Here is a 16,219-nt window from a genome sequence, read left to right as displayed (position 1 = left end):
TGAACAGTACTTAAAATATTCACAGGAAATGAATGAAAAAAGGGATGTGGTAGGGGGACATCAGGTATATTGTTGGTGAATTTCAAGAAGCATGGAAGTTTTGAAGGATGAAGTGTCCCAATAGCTAAACAATTAATGTAAGTAGTTTATTCCATTCTTCAACAATTCTGAGTGTAAAAAAAATGTTGCTGAAATTGGATAGTAAGAGAGAAAAAATATATATATATAACTGTAATTGAGAAGGACTGAGAATGTGTGCATTGATTTGGGCAAAGCCATTTTCACATCCTCATAGTCTAATTGCCAAGGTTGCAACTATGCATCAAGTATCCTTGATCAGATTAAACTTAAAACTTTTCTGTATGTTAAAAGTTTTAGACATTATCCAGCAACTTCAACTTGATATATATATATATATATATATGTATGCAACAGTTTTTGGTAAGCAGCATTGATTTTTACAATTCTGTAAATAATAATAATAATAATATTTTATAAACTTATAAGCAATCACCATGCAATGACTAAAGAAAATAGTCGAATATTGAGGCATATAAACTTTCAGCAGAAAAATGTAGGTTTCCCATGTGCATGGGAAACCTTTTTTCTATCAAGGGCTTATATGCACCAATATTAGACTATTTTCTTTAGTCATTGCACAATGATTGCTTACAAGCTTTAAGCTTATAAAATATTAACACTCATACATATATATATATATATATATATATATATATATATATATATGAGAAAGGTATACAAATACCAAGAGGAATGACTGTAAAAGATGCCTCATATCATACCAGCTTCACTATACATTTATTTGTCTCTGCCTAATATCACAACTCACTTTTCTTAACTCTTTTAACAATGGTTACATATTATATAACCTATTTTCATCTAATCTGTTGATATTCATTAGAAATTAAGATGTAATATATTTTGTTAATAACTAAATATTTTTGATCATGTATGTGTGTGTGTGTGTGTGTGTGTGTGTGACCCCTCCCCTTCCCCATTTATACTCATTCTGATTTGTAAATACAAATTCATGAAATGAAACAACTGCTTTAACACATAATTTCGTGTGCAAAGTCATTTTTTAAACCTTGATTGCTCCTAGTTTACATAAACTAATGCGTAACCATTGTATAAGCAAAATTTAACAGCACCAGAAATGAAAATATTAACATCAGTTAGGAAGAGAAAAGTTTTAAACTAAAATTTTATTTTGCATACAGTTTATTAGCAGTTGCTTTGTTTTTACTTTAGTCACTTTCCTAACCACACAGTATGCCAAAAAACTACTGGAACCCAGAAATTCTTACTTGTAATAAATAAAAAAAAAAAAAAATAATAAATGACTTCTTTTTCTTTCTTGTCTCTTAAATTTTGATTTCAATAAGGACCCATATTTTTTTTTTAAATTGAATACTCATTCAAAAGGATTTACTAGATTACATTTTAAACAGGTCTGTCATTAGGTAAGAGATTATCCCAGTTTCCATTTTCAGTTGAGTTGACTAGAAAACAATATGAAATGAAGTGTCTTGCTCAAGAATGCAATGCATTGCTCTGTCTGAAAGTTGAAATCATGAACTTATGATTTGGGATCAATTACCCTAACCATAGGGCTATGTTCTTTCATAGATTATGTCATAAAAAGGTAATTGATCCTTGAGATAGGACAGAGAAGCAATGAGGAGTTGTGGTAAGCTCATTAGTGCAGCCATTGAGATAAAAATATTATTACTGCATTATTATCCATAAATATCAATTTCTTAAATAGACAGGATTATTTCTAGATAGTAGAAATAGGAGTTGGTGACCTTCATACCTTTCCAAAACAGCACCAGCAAGGAGTTTAAAGTAAGGCAAAATTGTAAGAAACAAAAATTACAATCTGAAATAAATAATTGTTAAATAGGAAATCACAATTCTTGTAAAAATATTTTCACTGAATAAAGGTTTATTTGCTTTCCATTCCTTGTATTCCTTTGTTAGATAACTGAAATATTTCCTGCATATTTAGGTAAGTAATTTCTAGAAAAGCTTTCATCAAAACATCTTTTTAACAATTGGATATGGAACTTACCCCTTCCTCCAGCTTCTTGAAAACTAAATTCACTTTAATAGACTCACAGTCACTAATTAGTACCATCAATTCAGGGGCCCTTAAACATTTAACACTATCTAATGGAGTAAATAGATCTTTATAATACTTATTGATTTATTAACATAGTAATTCCCCTTTAAAAAAATCGGCCTTGTGCATCAGATTTAAAATTTAAGGAGAGAATTAATATAATTTGTTACAAGTGCTACAAGATTCAGTTTCAATATTCATACTAAATTACTGATTATTTTTAACTAGAATACAGTTGTTTATGTTCTGATCTTAGGTAGCTTTTTTAGAGCTTTTATATTTACCTTAAGAACAAACCTGAATTCCTAAAACACCAATTTTGTTTTGCTCAGCGTGTCTTCAACAGTTGAAAATTTTAATAGTTTTTTTTTTAACCTGTTTTTGTTACCCTCTCTGTTGAAATATGCTGATTTTGTTTCAATTAATTTTGAAAATAATGATGAATTCGTGAATTAACAATAAATTTTGATGGAACATTTTAACTTAAATCCCTTTAAATCATGACATTTATATCAAAGAACCAGAAATGGTCTCAAGTGGGTTAGTATCCTTTATGATCTGAATAATTTCAAGTTACTTTATTAGTAGCTGGTCTTCTCTTCTTCATCCAACATGATGATATACTAGAAATAGTAGGACATCTGACTAAATGTCTTGTTAGATGTAGCTATGTTTCTCAGGTTTCTGAACTAAAATCTGGTCTGGGCCAACATCCATCTTTCACCCTCAGTGGTTGAAGAAATAGTCACCAGTAACTCACTTAACTTTTCCTCATAACCTTCAAAAGACATTAATTATTTCTTCCTTCATCAGAGAATCACTATCAGTATAAACATTTCCATATTTTTCTTTGTACTTTTTAATTAATATTGCTAAAGTTGTTGCATCATTGAAGGCTGTGTCTTTAGATATGTGTTCTGCATTGCTAATAAGTAAAGTTAATTACATTCTCCACTGGGCCTTCTCAAATTGCACCTTTCTTGCAAGAATTACAAGAAAGAAAAAATACTATTATTCTTATGAGCCAACAAAGGAAGCTATGTGGTCACTTGATTTGCTAGAAATAATGGCCAAATATTTCTCAAATTACATGTTACCATTGTAAAAATAATGTTGGCCCAGATACAATATGTTTGTTAAAAAGATGAGATGGTTGTGGTTAGACTGCTTTTAATCATAATCTACTCAATCTACTAAATCAGTTAGTCATTATTGAAATCTTTTGAAGCAGCTAAGTATGATCTGTGATGATGCACTAGATTGAATATTATATAGTTAAGTGTTTGGTACACTAAAGTACAGAGTCTGAATTCTATTTCAATCATTTAGATGTTAATAAAACTAGTATTAGAAATTTAATGGTGTAAAAGTCAAGATTGAAATACATAATGTCCACTTTTAATTATTGATGAGATGATCAATGAAGCAAGTTTACTTCAAGTTGTAGCCAGTGAAGTAAAAAAAAAGAAATTATTAACTATATAATACTCTCTTCTATTTCTAAATGACATGCATCTTGAGAGTTTGCTTATTTATCTGAATGACAAGGATCTATGAGGCAATAATGATGGAAAAAATAAGCTCTCCTCTTGGATAGAGATACTGGATTTCTGTAGCAGGAACTTAAACCTGCACAACAAAGCAACTAATTACATCTGTCAATTCTACAGTATTGTTTTCAACAATCAATCACATCTGTCAGTGTGTTCACTAAGAAAGCTCAGTTGGTTCAGCTCTTGAGTGTTGGTTTTTTTTAGCCATAGATATACATTCAGGGATTGTAATAGTATATAAACCATAAACCTTTCAGCTGGTTGTCTTTCTTTGAATCTATCAATGACAAAGTTGCTCATTTGCTCAGTATTAGGACAGGTATTTTTACAGCTAGGTACCTTCTGGCACAAACTACCCAACAGTGAGTTAGAATGGACCATATCTTCAATCAAATAGATTGAGGCACTCCATTCTTAACAATATGCAATACTGTCCCATTTCTTAACCCTGCAGTAACATAGCCTTATGCAGCTATGAATTTGTGGAGGTACGTTATATTTTGTTTCCAAAAGTAATAATGAAGATTGTAAATGAAAGCACACAAAATACTTACGAGGTGGTACTAGAAAGTTCCCAGACTAGTTATGTTTGATAAAAAAAAAAACTTATTTACCTAAGTTTTAACATATTCTCTTTTGAAATAGTCATCTTGCTCAGTAATACACCAATCCCAATGTTCCTTCCACTTTTGGAATCCAGCCTGGAAGCCGTTTTCCATAAGTGAGTTGAGGACCTTCTGTGAGTCGCTCTTGATTTCAACAACAGTTTTAAAATGGTGACCTTTGAGCTACATTTTCATTTTGGGGAAGAGATGGAAGTCCGTGGGTGCTAAATCTGGCAAATAGAAGTGATACAAAGTTGTTTTTGGCAAGAAACTCACAAATGAGAAAAGCTTGGTGATAGGGTGTATTGTCATTGTGAAGAATTCAGTTGTTAGGATTGTCTGCACAGACCCACATTATCAGCAATGTGGTTGATTGTCCTCTGACGATCCTCATGCACAAGCTGACAGATTTTCTCCACATTTCTGGGGGTGACACTCATGGCAAGTCTTCCAGATCACACATTGTCTTGCAGGTATGTTTTTCCACTTTTGAAGTGCCCATATCACTCAAAACATTGTGCATAACCCATTGCTTCATCACCATAAACTTGCCAAAGCATGCTCAATGTCTCTGTGGCAGACTTACTAAGTTTAACACAAAATTTCATGTTAGCTCTTTGTTCCAATTTTATGTCCATGACAAAAACCACAGACTACAACATACTTGTGATCACAAAAACACAAATTTCACAACTTGCGAAGTAAACACAGTGATCTCAATTGGCACACTGCTTCATGAAGGTCACTGCTAGCTCTCACTGTGCATGCAACTGTGTGCTACCATCTGTTGACTTGATATGTAACTAGTCCGGGAACTTTTTGATACCACCTCGTACATAACATGTGGTAATAATATAGTAATTGTACATGTTATACTAGCTGACATTTAGTGAGGTTTTAAGGCTGTCTTTAACAGAAGCATTTTTCTGCTTCCTTCAAGTTATATTTGTCTTGATGCAGTGGCTTAGTACATAGAAAAGCAATATGAAATAACTATAACTATTAATATTATATTCTGGGAAATCAATTATTTGGAAATGACAAAATTACATGGAGTATTAAATCAACTAGTTAAGTTTCTATGCTGGTATGGGTTGGATTGGTTGTTGTAACCCAAGCCAGTTCTTATTTTGAGTTACAGCCCTCTTAGACATGTTGGTGGACCATGCTCTCCGTTTGTGCCATTTTGAGGCATGTTTTCCTCTGTTGGGTGCCTTTCCTAACATTTACCACTTAATGTACTGAGTACATTTTGTCATAGTACCACTATGAGAACGTTTTTCATATTGTTGATGAGACTAAAGTGTTTTCTCAAGCCTTCATTATCACCATTCATTTTCCAGCCACTTTACACTGTGTGCTGAGTGCATTTTGTCATGGCACCAGTACTAGAGAGGTTGTCCTGTCTTATGCAAAACTAAATTGCCTCCATTCATTCAGGGAAAGCATGATTGAGAGAGTGAACAGAAAGGTGTGAAATAAGAGGAAGAGTGTTAGGGTTAGAAGGGAAAGGAAGAGAGTATGTGTATTATGGGGAAAAACAGGGTGATAGGAGCTGGAAGAGAGGCAGCTACATGTTGGTTTTTGGTAAGGAGATTGAGAACGTGTATTGTGAGAGAGAGAATGAAGGATAGTAATATGATTGTTTATGGTAAGAGAGAACAAATGATAGTAAGAGAGAGCAAGGAATGTCAGTAAAAAGTGAGAGAGAGAGAGAGAGTGAGAGTGTGATAGCTAGCAGTAAAGAGATGTAATAGTTAGGGGTATTAGATACAGACAGATCTTATGTCATCCTTCATTATAAAAGTGTTATGATGGAGGGCAAGTGGTGTAATAAAGGGTGATGGTGAGCCAGTTTGAAAGTAGATAGATGCAATGCCATCTCCTGTTATATTGGCAGCATAGCACAATAAGTGGGAGAAGGAGAGGGCAGTAGAGGTAAACTTAAGTGGAGCACATTAAAGGGGATAGCTAAATGTAGACATGTTGCATATCCCAATCTCTATTTGAACATGTGTTTTGCTATGCTTGCACAGATGGTTGGGTCTGCTCTAGCATCACTTGTTACCATTCATCATGGTTCTTTGTCATCTCCTTTAGGAGGTTCAGCTCTTGAAATCAGTCTTCACCATTTTGTCCCATATCTTCCTAGGTCTTCCCCTTTCACAAGTTCCATCCCCTTTGAGAACTCAGCATCTCTTTACACCACTATTGTCATCACACGTATGTAGATGCACTGCAGTCCTAACTCTTGCACACTACATCTAATTGATTTTATATTCAGCTTTCCTCTCAACTTCTTTTTGCTCCATTGTTCTTGTATGCTAACACTATGCAATCAGCTGAATGTACTTGCCTCATCTCTTTCAGGCCTTTACATCTCTTCCACATTCAAATTCTGTGTCTTGCTACTATGCAAAATTACACTTGATACACATGTGCCACACAGTTTGCCTTTTATTTGGAGAAAAATGCCTTTTCTTGTCAACAAAAATTGACTTTTTTCTCCAAATATTTCCTTCAACTTTTTTAATCTGTTCTCACTCTGATTACTCTGCTTTTGCAACACTCACCTTAACTACTGATTAGGTCACCTAGGTAACAGAAACCATTTACAACTTCTGTCAAGGGTTAATTGACTTTTTTCATTTCTTTAGTCGTCTTGCTGCTAGTCAAACTTCAGTGCATCTATTACACATGAAATGCTGCTTCCTTTTCACTCTGCCTGAAACCACACTGCATTTTTTTTTTGTAATTCCATTGTTTATATTTAGTACAGTGTGTGTGTGTGTGTGTGTGTGTGTGTGTGTGTGTGTGTGCATATATGAAGGTAATTATTCATTATTGAAATCCAAACAAAAGATTGATACCAACACACCTGATTCCACATTTTTATCCATGAAGGTATTGTCACCATCATTTAATGTCAGGCTTTCCCTGTGAAGGTGCATGGCTCAATGATTAGAGTGCTGGGCTCACAATCATGAGGTAGTGAGTTCAAATCCCAAATCAGGCTGTGTTGTGTTCTTGAGCAAGACACTTGATTTCGTGAATTTTATGTTGCTCCATTTCACTCAGCTATAGAAATGAGTTGCAGCATCACTTGTGTCAAGTTGTATCAATCATTGCCTTTCCCTTGGATAACATTGGTGATGGCATGGAGTGAGGAGGCTGGTATGCATGGGTGACTGCTGGTCTTCCATAAACAACCTCGCCCGGACTTGTGCCTCGGAAGGGAACTTTCTAGGTGCAATCCCATGATCATTCATGACCAAAGGGGTTCTTTATCCTCCATGCTGATATGGGTTGGACTGTTGACATGGTTGGACCATGTCATGCTCCAATATCTACTTTCATGTTTTCCACATCTGAATGACCTTCCTAACATCACCATTTTGCACATCTATTGGATTTTTTTTTTTTATATATATATATCAGCATCAGTAACCATCACCTCATAACATGCAAGATTAATGGCCTAAAGTGGCCCCCTGTAACCAAGAGAGAACAAAAAAGTGTATGCGATGATTCTAGGCAGGAGATGAGGTAGAGTAAAACATGAGAAGAGGAGCTTTACAAAACAGATAGGTTTTGTGTTTTCTAAATTTGCTTGCCATGCTGGCCTGTTTTGGACAAGTTGTCACAGTCAGTCAGATATTATTTAGAGTTACTGTTTACCTAGATGAGTCGGAGGACCACAACTGGTTTATATATTAAATTTTTAGCATTGTTTCTGTGACTGGATGACTGGATAACTTTCCTAGCACCAACCATTATATGGTGAATTCATTATCATCACCATCATCATTTAACATCCACCTCCCATCCTGGCATGGGTTGGATGATTTGACAGGAGCTGGCCAGGCAGAAGATTACACCAGACTTCTGTGTCTGTTCTGGTATGGTTTTTACAGCTGAATGCCTTTCCTAACACTGGTCACCCAGGAGAGTGGACTGAGTGTGTTTTATGTGCTTTTTACGTGGTCAGTTTTGGCATGATTTTTACAGTTGGATACCCTTCCAAATGCCAACCACTTTACAGTGTGGACTGGATGCTTTTTATGTGGCATCAGCACTGGCAGGGCCACCAAGTAACTTGCAAGACAAAGAACCTTTGAGAGGGAAGGAGCGTTGTTGGAGGTGATCTTGTGTCAGATGATGAACAGTTAGAGTGTGACAGAGAGAGAGAAACAAGTGTCTTGCTGTAGAGGAGGTACATGGTTACCCGATCAGAGAGAGTGAGTACATTATATTGTTGAACAAGCAGTAGTAAGGTTGATTTGTGTTTCATAAGGCTCAAGGGGCCTCACCACTCTACAATGTCTCTATTTGTCTAAGACAGTGTGATCAAGAGGGATGAGTAGAAGATAAAGCAAGGACAGAAAGATCAGGTGAGTGAATAAAAGATATACAGAGTGTGATAATAGAAATAGAGAAATTGCGGGAAGAAGATGGTAAAAAAGAGAGTAATGGAAGTGTGACTGTGCTGTGGGAGGCAATGGAAGAGAGACTGTTTGAGAGGCTATAATTGGAGGAGTTACAAGTTTGCTGGTGAGAAATTGAGTGATGAATGGTAATAGAGATAGGCAAAGTTATGAGAGATTGATCACCTCCATCTTTTCAATGTCCACTTTTCCATGCTTACATGGCTCAGATGGAATTTTTTGAACTGGATTTTCTATAGCCAGATGCCCTTCCTGTCACTAATCCTCACCTATTTCCAAGTTGGATAATGCTTCTCCATGACCAGACATGTTTTCACAGAATATAATCGTGGTCGATGACAGTACCACCTGATTGGCACCTGTGCTGGTGGCATGTAAAAAGCACCATTCAAGTGTGATCGTTGCCAGTGCTGCTTGACTGACTCCCATGCTGGTGGCATGTAAAAAGTACTGTTCGAGCGTGGTTGATGCGAGTGCCGGCTGACTGGCTCTCATGCCAGTCACATGTGAAAAGCACCATTTAAATGTGGTCGATGCCAGAACTACCTGACTGGCCCTCATGCCGGTGGCATGTAAAAGCACCCACTACACTCTCAGAGTGGTTGGCATTAGGAAGGGCATCCAGCTGTAGAAACTTTGCCAGATCAGATTGGAGCCTGGTGCAGCCTTCTGTCTTGTCACCCCTCTGTCAAACTGTCCAACCCATGCCAGCATGGAAAGTGGACATTAAACGATGATGATGATGATGACTGTTTACAACTATCGTATAACATCAAACAAGGAGCTAGTAACATACTCACACGCACACACACGCACACGACAAACTTCTTTTAGTTTTTGTCCACCAAATCCACTCACAAGGTTTTGGTTGGTCCAGGGCTATGTAGAAGACCTTACCCAAGATGTCACACAGTAAGACTGAACTAGGTACCATGTAGCAAATTTCTTACCACATAGTCATACCTGCACCTATTGGATCTCAATAACAAATGAACAGGAGTGGGGGTGATGCAGCACAGAAAGGGTGATACTAGTGTGTATGGATATGAACAAATACCTCATACATAGACATGTTGATGCGAGAAGAAGGTAGAGTGATAAAGATGGTAGTAGAATGTGCATAGATCCAGGGACACCTTTTGTTACACTGGTATCATGGTATAGGTCAGAGGAGAAAAGATCCACTCTTGTCCACTGTTATTACACAAATAGAAAAAGTTGAGTGAGAGCATTGTGTTTCAGGTGGGACAGCATATACAGGGTTATTAGGGATATATATGACATATATATAAGTGAAGGCACATGGCTCAGTGGTTAGGGCGTCGAGCTTACGATCGTGAGGTTGTGAGTTCGAATCCCGGACCAGGCTACATGTTGTGTTCTTGAACAAGACACTTTATTTCACGTTGCTCCAGTTCACTCAGCTGTAGAAATGAGTTGCAACGTCACAGGTGCCAAACTGTATCGACCTTTGCCTTTCCCTTGGATAACACTGGTGGCGGGGGGAGGGGAGGCCGGTATGCATGGGCGACTGCTGGTCTCTCATAAACAACCTTGCCCGGACTTGTACCTTGGAGGGTAACTTTCTAGGTGCAATCCCATGGTCAGTCATGACCGAAGGGGGTCTCATATGACAATAGATCCAAATGTAAATTATATAACCCCGCCCTTATCCTCAATTATTTCCACCATTTCAACATTCTTTTTGCTATGCTTATACAGATGGACGAATTTTCTTTGGTACTGTGTATCAAAAATCATTGCAGTTCTTTGTCATTTCTCTCATAAGATTCAGAATTCTGATGTCAGTCTTCACCAATTCATATCATGTCCACTTAGGTCTCAGCTCTTTCCCAAGTTCCATCCACTTTCAGTACCTTTCATATTTTTCCATCTACATTTGTCACTTTCCATATACATCATGTAACTGTAGTGCCAGAGCAGTCTTCACTTGCTCGTTACATCTGATTCCCCTTAGGTCCAGGTTTTCTCTCTTATCTCATTTGTGCTCAAACATTCATGTTCACTAACATTACTCATCCAACAGATTTTGTTGGCTTTGTTTCTTTCTAGATTTTGTAAATCTGTTGCATTCAAGACCCATGTCTCACTATGATGCAGCATTACATTTAAGTCTGATGTCTTTCATTTTGAAAAAGGAAACCTTTGTTACTAACAGTGGTGTTAACTGTCTAAATTTTTTTCTTGACCAAGGTGCAGGAGTGGCTGTGTGGTAAGTAGCTTGCTTACCAACCACATGGTTCCAGGTTCATTCCCACTGTGTGGCACCTTGGGCAGGTGTCTTCTACTGTAGCCTTGGGCCGACCAAAGCCTTGTGAGTGGATTTGGTAGACGGAAACTGAAAGAAGCCCGTCGTATATATGTATATATATGTATGTATGTATGTATGTGTGTGTATATGTTTGTGTGTCTGTGTTTGTCCTCCCAGCATCTCTTGACAACCGATGGTGGTATGTTTACATCCCTGTAACTTAGCGGTTCGGCAAAAGAGACTGATAGAATAAGTACTAGGCTCAAAGAATAAGTCCTGGGGTCGATTTGCTCAACTAAAAGGCGGTGCCCCTTCATGGTCGCAGTCAAATGACTGAAACAAGTAAAAGAGTAAATTCTTACTCTGGCTGTTATATTTTTAGATCTCTTGCTTTCATTGCTAATTAGTTCACTTAAGTAACTGGAAGCTTCTAGGGAGCCATCTGAGCATGTGAGAGAACTTATGTCTGCATATTATTTATAGCCATTTCCTTGATAGTACTGTTCCTGTCATCTTTCCTACTTACTCTAACCTTGGCTTTTTGCTTAGTTTACTTCGAGGTTTCTTGATTCTAGATTGCTTGTGTCAGAAAATTCTACAAATTTAGAATGTATATAACTATAAGAACTAAACCGTCAGCATGTTGGTGTTCCTAAAGGCAGCTGATCTTAAAATCTTCTTGTTACATGAAATTGTAGTTGTTGCCGATGCCAGTGCCGCCTGACTGGCACCCATACTGGTGGCATGTAAAGAGCACCATTCGAGCATGATCAATGCCCATGCCACCTGACTGGCACCCATGCTGGTGGCATGTAAAGAGCACCATTCGAGCATGATCAATGCTCATGCCACCTGACTGGCACCCATGCTGGTGGCATGTAAAGAGCACCATTCGAGCATGATCAATGCCCATGCCACCTGACTGGCACCCATGCTGGTGGCATGTAAAGAGCACCATTCGAGCATGATCAATGCCCATGCCACCTGACTGGCACCCATGCTGGTGGTATGTAAAAAGCATCATTCGAGTGTGGTCGATGCCACTTCTGCCTGACTGACTCTCATGTCAGTAGCATGTAAAGAGTACCTACTATACTCTCAGAGTGGTTGGCATTAGGAAGGGCATCCAGCTGTAGAAACCTTGCCAAATCAGATTGGAGCCTGGTGCAGTCTCCTGGCTTGCCAGTCTTCAGTCAAACTGTGCAACCCATGCCAGCATGGAAGGCAGACATTGAACGACAATCATGATGATCAGGATCATTGTCACCATTTAATTATTTATTTTCCATGCTGACATAGGTTGAATGTTTTGATAGAAGCTGGCAAGTTTGAAAACTATGCCAAATGCTATTATCTGCTTTGACATGGTTTCTACAACCAGATACCCTTCCTGATGCTAACCACTGTACTGGGTGCTTTTCACATCACACACACACATGCACATATAAGTAGCAAAGGTGCATGGGTTTGTGGTTAGAACGTTTTGCTTACAGCCGTGAGTTTGTGAGTTCAATTCCTGGACCAAGCTTGAGCAAGACATTTCACTCAGCTGTAGAAATGAGTTGCAATGTCACTGCTGCTTGTCCTCTGTTCCTCTTTTGCATCCCTCTGTCTTCCCCAATTCATGGTTCTTTCCTCATCTACCCTGCAACCATCATTGGTGCACAGTGCAGCCTTTGGACGCATCAGATCTTGTCAAACCACCCAACACACACACACACATAGATTAAACTTGGTTAATTTCAATGCTGAGGATTCTAATCAACTGAATTGTCATCTCATTGAACCAACATGTAAGTGGTGGAGTATTCCAAAGACTGATATTCCCTTAATATAATTCACAAACAGAATCAACCTGACATAGTATGTAGCAAAGCTATACCTTTGAATTGCAGGTACAATCCATCCAAGGTGCCACATGATGGGGTTCAGCCTGAGACCTTGTAGTTGAGAAGCAAACTTCTTAACTATTCAACCAAATTAGGAATATCTATGTATACAGAATGTCCTAAAAAAAGTGTACTCACCTTTTGAATGACAATAAATACCTTGGTTATTGACTTAGAAACAAGATTAATGGTTAAATGCATAAACAGATAAATGTATGTTTACAAATGTTGAAATTGGTGACCATCACTTTCCAAAGACAGCTGATAATGCGGACCAAGGGATTCAACAGCATTACGAATAATTTCATTTAGAACTGTGAAACATTGTCTTTCAATTTCTTCTTTGAACTCATTGACTGTTGCTGGTTTTGAGTAGTTGCAATTGTGTTGGTTAATGTGTATATATGGACATGCACACACTTACGCAATTGCCATGAGCATTTTTACTCCTTTACCTTTTACTCCCTCCCCTTATTTAGCGGTCATTCTAATAGCTCTTTTGTCTTAGTAATGGTCAATCACATACTAATTTCCCTTTGTTTAACGGTCATTTTCATAACATTTTTTGATGGCCCGATAACTGAAGAGATGCCGGTGCAGGTTTCCACCCTGACATCCGAAACTCGGAGTTTTATCATGGCTACTGAATAATTGTCTCATATTATATTTACAGATATATATATATATATTTGCTTACCAACTGCATGGCTTTGGGTTCAGTCCCACTGTGTGGAACCTTGGGCAAGTGTCTTCTACTATAGCCTCAGATTGACCAAAGCTTTGTTAGTGGATTTGGTAGACAGAAATTGAAATAAACCCATTGTATATATATATATATATATGTGTGTGTGTGTGTGTGTATATGTTTGCATGTCTGTGTTGGTCTCTCCACAACATTGCTTGATACCGATGCTGGTGCATTAACGTTCCCATAACTTAGTTTGGCAAAAGAGATCGATAGAGTAAGTACTGGGCTTACAAAGAATAAGTCCTGGGGTTGGTTTGCTCGACTAAAGGCAGAGCTCCAGCATGCTCGCAGTCAAATGATTGAAACAAGTAAAAGAATAAAATAATACACACACACACACACACACATATACAAGGTACACAAGGTATTTGTGAACAAACTTTAGTGAGCTGTAACTTAGGAAATGACCTAATTCAATATTATTTGCCATTTCTCTTTGAGATTTAGTGACAGCATCAATATGACAGATGTCAGTCTAACACATGAAATTAAAATGCTTTTCCAAGCTCATGGCTCTCAGTGCAAACCACTGTGACTCAGAGATTCCCACCTTCTTGAGCATGGGTAGAACTTTTATTATTCAAGGCTAGAATGAGTTGGAGGCCTCTAGAGATGATCTCTCATGTGTTCCCAAACACTTCGTCATAAATGTGTATATATTGTTGATATAAAAATTTAATAAACTAAGAGAAAGTGCAGTAATTCCTTTTTGGAATAGTGGATCGCAAAACATATTACATAAAACTATAAATAATAGCATTTAAATATTGGGTTGAAAAACCCCATTTTAGATAGAAAAAATGGAAAACAGTTGTGCGACTTGAACCCACAACGCTTATAAACGCTTATGAAATTTATACATAAATATTTGCTTAAAATAACATATATTTTTGCATTTATTTATTTAACAGCATTTAACAAATAGGTTTATTGTCAATTAAAAGATTTCAATTAAAAATCATATATAAAATCAAATTGCCCATAAAAAGTATTTGCTGTCCTCGGACCCCCTGTCTCGTCATTGCGAACCCCCTGTGGTCCGCGGACCACAGTTTGAAAACCCCTGCTCTAGTCTATGTAGGATGGCAGTAAATTTGAATTAGTATTGACTTGAACTGTAAAAGCTCATCCAATCCATCTAACTCATGCCAGCATAGAAAAAAGATGTAAAACGATAATTTTAATGAATGATGTGTGTGATAATGGTCACAACTCAATACTAGAGGTAGACTGTATAATTTATTTAATTAGCTGGAAACTTCACGTTGAATGATTGAGACCAAAATTTTATGACCTGTGAAATTCAGGTCTCAGCTGAACTCTGATTCCAGTTGCCTGAATCATATATGTATGCACTAGTGTAGCTAGGGTGTGTCCCACCCCCAGACCCCACATATTGCCGCCTGGGGTGGACTGCCCCCTCCAGCTATGCTAGTGTATGTATGTATATTTATAACATATATTATCATCATCATTATCATCATCAATGCTTTTGTGTCATCTTTTCCATCTGGCTTGTGTTGCATGAAACTTTTTGAAGGTCAGATGCAGTTCCTAATGCCAACCCCTTTTTATCTCCTATACATATGTGTGTGTGGATATGTATGTATGTATATATGTGGCTGTGTATATATGTGAATGTATGTATATGTATTTAATGTGTGTGTATGTTTGACTTTATATGTATATATATATATATGAATATGTATGTGTGCACACACATGCACGCTACACAAGATACAGAAGTTTGTCAGTAATTTATGTTTAATATTTTTAGTTCATATTTATTTTATTTCTTTCAGATGATGAAGGCATCCACGTTGATTCTGCCTGACCTGGTGAAGGCAATCATGTAGTTTCTACTTGACCTGGCATATGATTTGGTGCAAATGCAGGCAGGGAAGATCTGCTTTTTTTAAAACTGTGTATGAAAAGATAAACTATATTTTTCTACTTGAACTGTGTATAAAACAAGAAAGAAAAGAAAAAACAAGAACATTGAAATGTATGCATTCAACTCCCTCCTTTTTTCTTTCAATTGTCTTCCTTTTTCGATCTCACTTTTTTTTTCTTCTATATATCTCTCCACAATCTCTTCTTTCTTTGTGTAAATATTTTCTTTGTATGTAGAATGGGCACTATATTCATAGATTTAGCTACTAAAGATGTGTAGAGTTCAACTGGTGAAGTTCATTGAATACTTATCCTATTTTAGTATTTGTAGTACCAGTGCTGTTATACATGGTGATTTATTTGTATGAAAATGATGCACTTATGAATGTAAGAAATTGTATACTTTTGAAGGATGTTTTGTTGAAAGCAAAAGTAATTTGTCCAAACATAAAATCATAGCAAGTTTCCACTAAATTGCAGTATATTTTATTGGATTTAATACAACTGATCTAAATCTGAAATGGCTGAAATGTAAGTCATGTCTTCATCACTAAAGCTCTCTTTCTTAGTGTATAAAGTATATGTGTGCATATGTGAGTGTGCATGTGTATGGAGGTAGCTACGTGTTTACATTCCACTTTACTGTATATTTGAGAAAGAGAGGGAAA

General features: G+C 37.0%; 1 protein-coding gene across 10 annotated transcripts in view; it reads left to right on the top strand.

The window, feature by feature from the left end:
- Positions 1-16,219, top strand: part of LOC106877276 (tyrosine-protein phosphatase 10D) — a 135,582-nt gene that overhangs the window by 102,620 nt on the left and 16,743 nt on the right. For 2 of the 10 annotated variants that reach the window (XM_089347753.1, XM_089347754.1), the window contains exons 30-31: positions 2,005-2,032; positions 15,461-16,219. The exon at positions 15,461-16,219 is cut by the window's right edge and continues 295 nt beyond it. In XM_089347753.1, coding sequence (XP_089203879.1) covers positions 2,005-2,012 — 8 coding nt within the window. In that variant the 3' untranslated portion in view covers positions 2,013-2,032; positions 15,461-16,219. Of the gene's footprint in view, positions 1-2,004; positions 2,033-8,646; positions 8,696-15,435 lie in introns of all 10 variants that reach the window. The other 8 variants (XR_016240753.1, XR_016240752.1, XM_089347751.1 and 5 more) reach the window with 5 other exon arrangements.

This window comes from Octopus bimaculoides, chromosome 2 (genome assembly GCF_046866305.1).
Source record: "Octopus bimaculoides isolate indiv1 chromosome 2, ASM4686630v1, whole genome shotgun sequence".
Classification (NCBI taxonomy): domain Eukaryota; kingdom Metazoa; phylum Mollusca; class Cephalopoda; order Octopoda; family Octopodidae; genus Octopus; species Octopus bimaculoides.
The sequence above is the reverse complement of the archived record's forward strand: the minus strand, read 5'-3'. Positions and strand labels throughout refer to the sequence as shown.